Source organism: Raphanus sativus, chromosome 6, assembly GCF_000801105.2.
Source record: "Raphanus sativus cultivar WK10039 chromosome 6, ASM80110v3, whole genome shotgun sequence".
NCBI classification, from domain to species: domain Eukaryota; kingdom Viridiplantae; phylum Streptophyta; class Magnoliopsida; order Brassicales; family Brassicaceae; genus Raphanus; species Raphanus sativus.
The window spans coordinates 34,721,962-34,734,032 of NC_079516.1; the positions used below are offsets into that span (position 1 = coordinate 34,721,962).

The window sequence follows — 12,071 nt, forward strand, 5'->3', positions numbered from 1 at the left end:
AGAAGAAAAGTCTATATATATTTTTCTTTTCTTACTCAAGAAATTCAATACTTTCTGCTGCCAAAATGAAAGCAATGCTTGTGTTTTATGTAGTTTTGTAATAGTACATAGCAAGAAAAAGTAACACATGCCACTTGAGAGAGATTCAGGAAGCAGAACCACCATGACGGGAATAGAGAACGGATCGGTAGAGAGCAGCAACATGGAGAAGAAAAATCAGGGCTATGATTACATCATCCAGCAAACCAATAATCCCAAAGAATGCTGACAAGAAATGGATACAAAGTATTGGTAAATAAAACATAAGTCGATAAAAGAGAAGAAGAATATGTATGATCATAGTTAAGGGATGATATTGAGGAATCACCTTCCGGAATCATATCTATTGGGCTGATTATGTAAATCACACTGAGTATCAACTGCATCAGATCAAACGCAAGTTTTAGTCACAACATTTTTAGTTCAGATGTTATCAAGTACTAAAAGTTGTGAACATGTTCATAGCAGATATAAACTTCTCTAGGGTGTCCAGAATTGTACTAAAAATGTGTTTGATTTAACTAACCGAAATGTAAACACGAGCTTTGATAACGAATGGAAGCGTTCTTTGTGGATCCATAATTTCTCTTAATAGCCTTCGGAGTAAGAAGGGAAGGTCTTGAACCCTCTGCACAAACAAATGTGAAGTTTCATGTGACAATGCTCCACTAACCAAAACAGAAAAAAACAACAATCAAAACTTCCTTTCACCATAAACTCAAAATCTTAAGGCAACAATAGGTAATGTATATCACTAAAATTCCAAAGTAATTAACTTACAAGTACACTAATTATCCCCAAAAGACTTGGCTCCGTTCAGTTATAATCAGCCTGACATCCTAGAGACCATGGAGAAAGACAAAAACTCATACCTGAAACAAACCAGTTGACTGTCCACCAAAGACTCGGTTGTAAGTTTGAACATCGCGAAGAACCTCTAAATCTGTAGGGTCATCTCTCACTCTCGATGTATCCTCAGAAGGAACGAGCAAAGTAATAGGACGACGGCACAAGGGACATTTGCATGGGCGTAATGTAGAACCATGTCTCCACACAAGCATAATGCAATTTCCTATAGTAATAGTTTAAGGAAGCGAATCATATCAATTGATTAATCATAAAGCTTCAATGAGAAACTATACAACTAACAATCACATTAGACTGAACTAACACAGATGTTAGCCAAAACCTGAAGATTACTCAAACCTAGAGTTCACAATTAGTAAGACCGTCAATACTGGATTTCCACTAAAAATTGGTTGAGGAAGATTCAGGAGAGAGAACATAATGGAGGACCTAAGGTTCGATAAAGTACAAGTATAAGAGATCGCACCGCAGAACCAGTGGGAGCAATTGGCTTGGCAAGGAGCACTGAAATTTCCATGGCATATCGAACAGACCTCGTTCTCCGGAGCCTGATTCATCTTCTTCCTCCTCTCTACTTGTCTGTCTGCTCGTTCTTCTTCGATCGCTATATATATTTACTGGGTTTTTTCCTAGCGGTTAAGTATTACAATAAAGGAAATATATCAAATCTGAGCCGTTAAAATTGTAAATTTTGCGTCATCAAGTTGGGCGAAAGACGTTGATTGGTTATACATTACATTATATCCTTTTTTAAAGATGTCAAAAAAATATATTCTTTTTTTAAATTAAAACTAGATTTTGATCCGCGCTTTGAAAGCGCGGATCTATTTGACCATAAAAAAAATACTTAATGTTAGTATTTGAAATTGTTGTAGATTATTATGTTATAAATCGTAGTATATTGAAAAAAAATTATTTAAACTTAACTAGATTATTTAAGGTTTTTATGTATATTTTTATGTAATTTTCTATTAGTTATATACATTTTATCCGAACCCGAAAAACCGAACCTAAACCAATCCGAAACCGGAAATACATATTCAGTTTGGGTCCGAACCTAAGACAAATTACCTATTGGGTATATTTCTGGACCCGCGGATTTCGGTTCGGTCAAAGCCCTATCTGAGATCGATCGGTTACCAAAGTACCCATTTTTGTGTATAATAAGTATTTTTGGGTATTTAAAATATATTTTCAATATTATGAATATTTTTAAGTTAAAAAATTGATGCTATCAAAATTTTACTTATATATTTCAGGTATTAGAATAAAATTTTGGATATTTTCAGTTCTTTTGTTCATATTTTGCGTAAATGTTTTGAGTCATTTAGGTATTTGAATATTTTCGGATATTTAAGTTTTCAAAAAAATATGTTTCATGTATTTTTGTTTTTTCGAATACTTTAAATTTTTGATCCTAAATATCCAAACTGACCTAGAATCGTCATGCATCCAAAAATTATAGGTATTTGAATTATATATCGATATCGATCTGGATCCGAAAAAATCAACCTAAATCCAAACCGAAAATTTCAAATACCTAGTTAGTGTAATGGTTAGGATCTTAAAAAAATAAATGCATACATGGACCGAATACTAAAGTTTACTCTCTTTCTCTCATTATATTTGTATGTGTTTAACAAAAGTTATAGTGTTAAGTTGTTGACTTTGAAAATTAATTTGACACATTTTTCTAATTTGATATTGCAATCCCAACAATAATCTAAGAACATGAGACAAAACCTTTTATTTTTAATAGTGTCGATGTTGGTATATCATTAGTAGTATATACTGTAAGTTATAGATACTATACGTACGTTTTTTTCAAAAAAAAGTAATGATATTATATGTACGTTTACCAAACGTATTATTATATGTAATCGCACTTGGTAACAAAAAAAATGTAATATTAACATCAAACACCATCGTATATTAGTTGGAGTGTGGGCCCCGCACATTCCATTTTATTCGGTAGAAATGCATTATGAATATGGACTCGGTTTATTAGAATTGTATGTAACACATTAACTAAATTACTTTTATACCATTAATGAGGATGCAATGACCTTTCATAAGTAGATTATTTCATAATGATTCTCTTTTAATAGTATAAATTTTATTCAACCCATTAGACCTGAAGGGACCGGAAATCAGATCCGGTTACACAATCAATTCGAACCAAAACTCCTAAGTCAATTAGTGAAAATAACAAAAACTTTAAATCATTTTATTTCAGAGGAAATATTTAAGAAAAAGTTGAAAAAAAAATTTGATTAATAAAAAGTTAATGTTGAAGAAATCGTTAGTTAATAATTAGATGGTTTATAAAGATTTATTAATTAGTCGCCACATAAACCGACTTTTTAAAAATTTATTTCTTATTTTGTTTGGGTTTGATTAGTCCGTTTAAGATGATTTTTAGAACACTGTACTAAAATAATAGTAATCAAAATAATTATGTATCACTATGTGAATATGTAGCCATGTAGAGAAAAAAAAGTTTTGTTGCAACATAAGTTACGATAGATAATATATTTTTGTTATTATCAAAATGATAACATATTTTAAAATTTATAATGAGAATTTACATTTTAAAACATCATATATTAAATGATCAATAATCTTGACGTATATATCAGATAGATAAAGAATATAAAAATTTATCTTCAAATTCTAGCCTTAGGATAAAGAATTGAACCTTACATTTTTAGTAAATTTTCCATTAAATTTCTTTCCAATACAATTACCATAAAATCCACTAAAATTGAATAATACAAATCTTTTATTAGAATTAGGAGACCACTAAATTTTAAAAACTTCATAAAAATGATTATAAGAATATAAAAGAATTGAATGATCGAATGACACAAGAATTTAGTAGAAACTCCGCAATACCTTTGGATTCAATTGAATTTCTAAATCCAACACCCCACCTAAGTTTTAAATTATGCCAAAATACTGAATTTGAATCTAACAATGTGTAACTTGACGATCAATACTGAAAACAAGATCAGAACTACGAGCATACAACTTGGAAACAAGCTGAATTAAGGACCAAACTTTTAGAAAGATGACGATTAGGCTATCAACACACCATTGGTTTGGTCAAGGAGCATTGAGTAAAAGGAACCGTAGAGGCAAACAAATTAAACCGGAGGTATCATTGATTTGGAGTTTCGGTCTCTTACGAGAAAAACGCAAGACTTTCTTTCCAAAAAAGGAGTCGGAATGGGTGTGAATAAACATTAGTCAGTGTGTACAAAACCACTGAAAAGCAAAGGTATAACAATGTGCATATTATCTCAGAAGCCATGACATGCAAGATCAACAGCCAGTTTCATACAAAATTATAACAACTCTTGTATTAGAAACCCATCATCAATGTTTGGGTTTATCCCCCACGCTTCTCTTACTCTTCTGCAGCCTGGTGTAAATGAAAAAGAAAAACAATCACTTATTTGATTCTATTTCGTAAGAATTTACCAGATAATAAACATGACTGGAATAGTAGTCACTTTTACTAAATTGGCACACTTAGTACAAACTGCGTTACCCATTGACAAAAAGATCCAAACAGTTTTCACCTCTAATATAAAACTTAGTGACTATGATAGGGGCGGAGTATAAAAACTGATAGACACTACTATAAAGAGAACTTTTTAGGGGCCTTTAACTATCTGATTCTTTGGTAAGGTACCAAAGATAATTAGAGCTTGTTTGGTTGTTTAGTTGGCCTTGGTCCATAAGGCGCAAGGCGATCTCAAAGGGACTCTTATCAACGACACGTCATGCCTTTTAAACTAAGTTGGTACCCTTTAGGAGAGCTTTGGGAGACTTAAAACAAACTCTAACCTGCTCTCCTTCTCTCGGTTCTAGCCAACTGTTCTGTTTTTTTTTTCTAAAGAACGAAAAAAATGAAAGCTGGCATCTGTTCAGATCAGATATCTCTTAAACCATCACCATCTTTAACTTCCAATATGCGAAGAAAGAAAATGATCCAAGACTGAGATTCAATCCTACAAAGAGTCAAGGCCGTGAAGGAGAAGAGGAGACAAACCAGAAGAAGAAGAAGAAGAAGACTTGGGTGGAGGTAACAAAGTGGCTGACGATGAAGAACCGAAGAGACGAGAACAATCAGCGTATGCAGATCCAATACCGATTCCAGCACCGAAAGCAATCGACGCCCATCTTGTTACAGGACTCCCTACGCCCAACACAACAAAATGAATCATCCCAAGCTTAGTTAAGATGAATCATAGATCAGAGTCGAATCGTGACAACACACTCGAACCTCATTCAATTCACTATCCAGAACCTAATCTAGCAATCAATCACGCTAAACGATAATGAGTCGTAAGTAAAGAGTGGGGGATATTGAAAAAAAAAACACGGAACTGAAGAAGAGAAGACCGGCGAACGCGCCGCCCAGGGAGGAGTAGACCACGCGACGAGCACTGAGATCGATACACGCGTCCCATTTACCGTTGACATCCGATTCCCCGTTACTCTTCTTTTCCATTTCTGACTCGGTTCTTCTTTCCGATTTGATCCCCTCTACTTGCCTGCGACTCCTTTTTTTTTTTTGGTCCTCTCAATGGTTTGTTTGTATTGCAAATCAAATATTCTTGGGCCAAGTATGGGCCGATTCTTTTTTTTTTCTTTTCTGAATAAATGTTAAATTCATTTGCTATCTTTAAAATGTTAAATTTATGTTCTAAAATATTGATCAACAAAATATTTTGAGGTTATATACATTGAAATCAGCTCTTAAATTTGACATTGATCAACAAAATATTTTAAGGTTATATACATTGAAATCAGCTTTTAGATTATATTTAAAAAAAAAAATTATTAGTAAATGTTTATAACCTCTAAAATCTCAGATTTGGCATGACTGACTATATATATGTAATCACTACAGATCCTTTTGTGTAACTCTAAAATCTCAGATTTGGCATGACTGTTTATAAACTTCTTGTTTGGATATTGTTTGTCATTTTGTTGGGTCTGCTTTCAATTTCTAGGTGGAATATATTAGGTTGTACGGTACAATCCTCGTTCTGTCTTACTCTTATTCTCTATTTATATACAATTTGCTTATTGGTCTTCTTGTTATCAACGTTAAGAGATGATGAGTCACATCTATAGTGATTTGATGAACCATAGGGGATTGGTTTTCTATAGTGCCCTATATCTAGTGTGTTCAGGCGTTTGGAGCGGATCAGTTCGATGAAAAGGAGCCTTTCCTTCTCTAATTGATGGTATTTTATTGGCTTGCGCTCTGGGACGTTGATCACTCTATGGGTCATGAATGGCAGCTGCAAAGAAGTGTACTGTATCAGCTTCAGCAGTAGCTGACGCAGAAGATAAATCTTGGTCATGGAAGCTCACAGCTTTTTAGTCAAGACTGCTCTCTGCCTCCTTTGATTTTCGTTGTTTACAAACAAAAAAGGCCTTATAAGTAACATATTGGTTCTTATTGCAACTGCAGTTTTCTCAACAAAGCCCTGCTCGCAAACAATGGTTCTTGTAGTATATAGATGAACTTGAAGAAGCAAAAATCAGTTCTTAGGCTAGCTCTCATTCAGTTAAGTTGCTTGGTTTATGCGGTTGTGTAATGCAACAGAAGTTACGGTTCCAATGAGTGTATGGTGGTTAGTTCCTCAGTATGTTCTCTTTTTGGATGTATTTGCAATATGGTGGGTCTTCAAGAGTTCTTCTCGTGTGGGGTTTGCTCTGTACTTAAGTATATTCGGTATTGGTAGCTTTCTCAGCAGTTTCATGATATCAATTACTGAGAAAGCGACGAGCTGATCTAGTCATGTGCGTTTGGTTTGCTTGTTTCAACTTCATTGGCTTCGCCTCCTATCTACTTGTATTTTGCAAAAACCTATCTCGTGTAAACTTGATATCGCAGGTACTATTTTTAATATTTAGATAACATTTTCATCACACCAATATTAATTTCCCATCTTGATTCATGATCAGATTTGTCATAGGTCGCTTTTTTGTGACCCTATGGTTATATTATATGTTACTCATATAGATTGTAATGCACGTAAGCCTTATAATTCATATATTGAAAAGTTTTTCATGTTGGTTGCCTTTTTCATGATCGTATAACTGATCCAGCGTATGTGCCGATTTGACTTCAAAATTTACAGTAATCCGTTTTAATTCCAAATGCGTTGTGAACAATGAATATGATATCGAAGGTCCGATACAACTTAACTTTCTTGTTCTTAAACTTGGTCCACCCGGCGGTACACATACAACCTGGAGATGAATAAAAACGCTAAGAATCCAACAGCGGTGAAAGCGGCCAGCAACCAGTAGAAGTAATCGAGATGGGCTCGGTTTAAGTTAGTGTTGAACCAGCTATCGCCTCCATCTTTTCCAGTAACCCAATTGATCACAGTGATGAGAAACCCACTCAAGAAGCTCGAAAGACCCATCGCACTCAAAGAAAGCGCAAGGCCAATGCTCCTTAACTCGGTTGGAACTTGGTCGTAGAAGAACTCTTGTGTACCCACTAGAGAGAACACATCAATCATCCCAAGCAACAGATACTGAGGAACGAACCACCATATCGACATTGGCACGGTTGCTTCCGGTCTATCCACAAGTCCATATTCCTTAGCCATCTCTAGCCGTTTGGTCTCTACCAACGCGGCCACCACCATGTTGAAGCTAGAGAGCACCATTCCGGCTCCGATTCTCTGGAGCATTGTGATCCCATAAGGCTTTTGGTAATGTATCTAGCTAACGGGAGGAAAACACGCTCATAAGTTGGAACTGAGATGAGAATCGACACACCGATAAACGACTGAAAGGAAGCTGGAGGGATTTCAAAACCCGGCAAGAGTTTTCTGTCTACCGTAACGCCTTGCTTGGTGAAGAAGGTAGAATATTGGGCATACGGAATCGTGCTCACGACCGATGTGATCCATATAGGTATAAGCCTTACCAAAGCCATTGCATCTTCCACGTCCTTTCTATTACATGGCTCTCCACCTCCTTCTCCTGGTAGTAACGCTTTATCTAGGCACCTTTGGGTCAAAATGAAGTCATTCACACTCAAAATTAAGTCAACCTCTAAAACAAAGATTCAAAACATTTTAGAAAAAAAAATCTAAAATGTTTTGAATCTTTGTTAGAAACTTTTTCAAAACATTTAGAAACAAAAAAAAACATTTTAGAAACTTATGCAACTTACTCAAGCCAGCCTTTACATTTCTGAGACGAACCATCCTCCAATAGACTTTGCCCCAAACCTGGATCCGCTAAGTTCAGTTTCCGGTTCTTGTAAGCCGTGACAAACACTCTAACGATTCGTGCCAAAGCGTTCTGCTCCTTGTAATCTTCTTTTGGGTATCTATAAGTTTTTCTTCCGAGCAAGAAGAGAGCAAGAGCCATAACCATGAACAGACAAGGGATACCAAACCCAAGCGCCCAGCTAATATTGTCTTGAACGTAAACCACCACAAGAAAAGATAAAGTGATTCCGGCAGATAAAGTCATGAACCACCAGTTGAAAAACGACCCTCTAGATATTCTCTCCTTTGAATCTCTCGAGTCGAATTGATCGGCACCAAAGGCTTGAACACACGGTTTGTGGCCGCCTTGTCCGATCGCCACCATGTACAGAGAGCAGAAGAAAAGTATGTTCACCCAGAAAAAGGTTTTAACTGAATCGTCACGTTGCGCTGATATTCTTAAAAGGATTAAGAAAGCCGACAAGGTCAATAGTCCTAGTCCCTGTAACAACAAATCCCCAAATTTATAGATTGGTTTTTTTTTGGAAACACTTATAGATTGGTTATATTGTATTTTTAACTTAAAAGAACTTACTAATATATATTTTCAAGTTCAACGTGAAACAAACTAATATTTATAAATATTCAAAAACTAATAAGAAATATTTTGAAAAAAAAAACTTATAAGCTAAGTATTGATCGAATAAGATCAAATGATTTTGTTCAGAAAATTTTAAACTGAATATAAATTTATTCAAAACCAAAAATCGTATTTAGATCAAGTTTCTTCTTGTTTAAAATCTTGAACTAAGATATTAACATAATAAATTTTTGAATCAGAGGAATTAAAAGAATTAAAATTTTGAAATAGTCAGCTTCTATTGTTTAGTTTTTAAATCAATTAAGATTATAACTTGGAGTTGGAGAAGAAACATACGAGTATGTAGATGAGAGAAGCTATCACTATGGTTCGGTAACGACCAATATAAGCGTCTGCTACGAAAGCTCCTACAACAGGAAGCATCGAGGCTGTTCCTGACCAAGAGTTCACGTTTACGGCGGCGGTTGCCGTCGATTGACCGAGAGGTCCGGTGAGGTAAGTAATTAAGTTGGAGGCAATCCCAAAGTAAGCAAATCTTTCTCCTACCTCGACACCTAAAAATATTCAAGAAAAAAAAACACTCGTAAAAGAAATTTCAAGAAAAGAAAAAGATTCGATGTTTTTGTCATGTCTTCTCACCAATAATGTACCAGGCGGATCTCCATCCACCGGTGGAAGTTTTCCGGCGGGAGTTCCACGGTGGTCGACGGAATCGCTAACGTAATCATCTAGAAATGCGACTTCTTCCTCTATGGCCATTCCTTGTCGCCACTGAAACAAAGAATCTCGTTCGAGACGATGAGGGAACTGGACTTAAAGCTATAACTATGTTCGTCTTGCGCAAATAATTAATTAACTCGACTTAATCTCTTAACATTTTTACCAAAAAAAAAACTCGACTTAATCAAGCATGACATATTCGTTTGTTTAATAATAATAATAATAATAATAATAATAATAATAATAATAATAATAATAATAATAATAATAATAATAATAATAATAATAATAATGGAAAAATTGGAAAAGTACATCCATATGAGATCTCAATTTGAAAACTACACTATTTTTTTTTTTTAAACTACACTTTTGCATATGTAAATTACTAATCTATCCAATATAAATATTTTTAAATTATTGTATATTCTCTTTTCCAATATTGCTGACGTCGGCTCTTTCAATTGCATACAATCAACTATGTTTTTCCAAATTTACAGAAACAGACATCGTATGGTGGATCTGTAAAAAAAAAATTAGGTCTTTTGTTAATCACTGTATATGATATTATACTTTTGATCGAAACTATACATTGAATTAAACCTAACGAACGGGTTTTGGTTATACATAAATGATCTTATTCTACATAAATGATCTTATCAACAATGAACATGCAGTTCTACACTAGAGAAATAAACGACGATGAAGAAATTAGTATTGTCTAAACTGCACAGCTAATGAAACAAGAAAAAGATAATAGCAAACACTTTCTCAGAAAAAAAAAACAAGAAAAGAGCTCTGTTTTATTCATGACAAATAGATACACGGAAACAGGGCTTTGAGATATAAAAAATTAAGCATACAACTACAAGCAAATCAACACAAACATGAATCAAAAATAACCACAACGTATTCATGAGTTAAATAGTTGAACATATATACTAAAATGCTTGCACAGAAACACGAACACAACCGAACATCAAAACACCACCTCCGAAAGACTTTAACCCAAATCCTAATCAAGAGCAATTTCGAGGCATAAGAGGAAACTCACACACATGAAAAGTCACATACATACCACTTCTAACCAATGAACCAAATCATCAATGGAGTGTGTTACTATTCAAGCCATCTACTTTAAGATCGGGAAAATCGCATTTTAAACCTCAAAGGTGTAAAAAGGTAGCACTTTAAACCTCGACTGTCAAAAACTCTCACTTCAAACCCTCAAACTTTTTTTTTTACATAATAAACCTTCGAATTGGCCACCGTCTTTTCTCGTCGGAATGAATGACGGAACAGTAGACTCCGTTAATAGAACAGTAGACTCCGTTAATTAAAAAAAAATGGTTATCTTTTACTTTACCCGTAACTAAACTTTACCAAAAATCCCAAATCGAATTTGGGAATCTAGGGTTCACGACAAAGAGACAGAGAGATTTTCAGAGAGAGAGAGAGAGAGATAATGTCTGAGAGTGTCGATTTCCAGAGTGTCCCAAAGTGAGATTTCGTCGTCGTCGAACTACAATGTTGTTCGTTGCAATTGTAACCGCGAAGCTAATGTTGTTAGGGCTTGGACTCCCAAAAACCCAGGTCGCAGGTTCTATGGTGCAGTGGTTTTGGAGCTAGGATAAGAAGAAGGCTGTAACTTCTTCCGTTGGTACGATCTGGAGAAACCACACGGCTGGCAACATCTTGATTTGCTGGAGGCTAGAGACATAATTCAGGAGCAGAAAGATGAGATAGCAGATCTGAGGACCAAGGTAATTCACTAACTCATTCAAGTGAACTAGAAGATAAATTGAAGAAGAAAGGTGAAGAATGTGAAGCACTGAAAAGGGAAGTGTCATGCTACGTGAGAAGAGTTCTGTGATTCGCAATGTTGTTGTATCTGTTGGATTTGGTGCTTTGTTGGTGGGATAATGGTGATGTCGAAGTGGTGATGTCGAGGTGGTGATTTCGAAGTGGAAGTCTCGTTTGGTGGTTATGCTTTGTTTCTTATGTATTGTTATTGAGTTTGTAAGACTTGAATGTTGTCATTGTCTTTGTAAGACTGTTTAAGAGTTAAGTGGTTACTTTGAATTGTTGTCACTGTGTTTGTAAGACTATATTAGAGTTAACTAGTTGCTTTGAATTGTTGGTAAAAGTAAAGCTACATCTAAAACAATGAAGATGATGAAGTAGATAGATAATAGTCTTAACAAGACAAAGTTCAAAACATAAACATGAAACAATGCAATAAGTCATGAAGATGAAGCAACTCCAAAACATGAAATCCATAACAAGAAACAATACAATAAGACAATGAAAACATAAGCATCTCTTTAGTCATCTTTAGGAAGCTGGTTGCTTTGGCCTTCATGAGGCTGCATGACAGGGTTTTCTTGAGGAAGTGGGTTAAGGTTTGATCTATCATATACCCTGTTACCAAACACTTCAAAAGGACGGTCAGTGTAAGGACTCCAAAAAGCCCAACACCATGTGGAACTTTAGCAACTTTCTTTATCTTCAATGGTCGTCCCTTGGAGCTTTCTTCACATGGGGCTTCACTTGATTTGTTGAAGATGAAGGTTGAGGAGCACTGGAACTTA

General features: G+C 35.0%; 3 protein-coding genes across 3 annotated transcripts; all 3 read right to left on the bottom strand.

The window, feature by feature from the left end:
* Window positions 1-16: 16 nt before the first annotated feature.
* On the bottom strand, window positions 17-1,530 carry LOC108809493 (uncharacterized). The gene is made up of 5 exons (XM_018581630.2): window positions 1,373-1,530; window positions 912-1,111; window positions 566-667; window positions 368-419; window positions 17-264 (listed from the first exon to the last, which is right to left on the bottom strand). The coding sequence occupies exons 1-5, from the start codon at window positions 1,461-1,463 to the stop codon at window positions 146-148; spliced, it is 564 nt and encodes a 187-aa protein (XP_018437132.1). The 5' UTR covers window positions 1,464-1,530; the 3' UTR covers window positions 17-145.
* A 2,596-nt stretch (window positions 1,531-4,126) lies between these two features.
* Window positions 4,127-5,359, bottom strand: LOC108807433 (MICOS complex subunit MIC10; the record flags this gene model as incomplete). The annotated part of the gene is given in 3 exon segments (XM_018579720.2): window positions 4,127-4,330; window positions 4,964-5,110; window positions 5,302-5,359. Coding segments are annotated over 3 exon segments (282 nt in total), but the record flags the coding sequence as incomplete, so codon positions are not given.
* A 1,671-nt stretch (window positions 5,360-7,030) lies between these two features.
* LOC108805852 (protein NRT1/ PTR FAMILY 5.16) lies at window positions 7,031-9,653 on the bottom strand. Its single transcript, XM_018577820.2, is given in 6 exon segments — window positions 7,031-7,654; window positions 7,657-7,955; window positions 8,123-8,664; window positions 9,100-9,317; window positions 9,403-9,441; window positions 9,444-9,653. Coding segments are annotated over 6 exon segments (1,683 nt in total). The 5' UTR covers window positions 9,523-9,653; the 3' UTR covers window positions 7,031-7,148.
* Window positions 9,654-12,071: the final 2,418 nt, after the last annotated feature.

Excerpts from the sequence above, each read along its gene's own strand:
- LOC108809493 (XM_018581630.2), bottom strand. The coding sequence starts at position 1,463 with ATGAATCAGGCTCCGGAGAACGAGGTCTGTTCGATATGCCATGGAAAT. Across the intron at positions 1,112-1,372 it reads TTGCTCCCACTGGTTCTGCG|GAAATTGCATTATGCTTGTG; the intron begins GTGCGATCTCTT and ends CTATTACTATAG. Across the intron at positions 668-911 it reads AGTCAACTGGTTTGTTTCAG|AGGGTTCAAGACCTTCCCTT; the intron begins GTATGAGTTTTT and ends TTGTTTGTGCAG.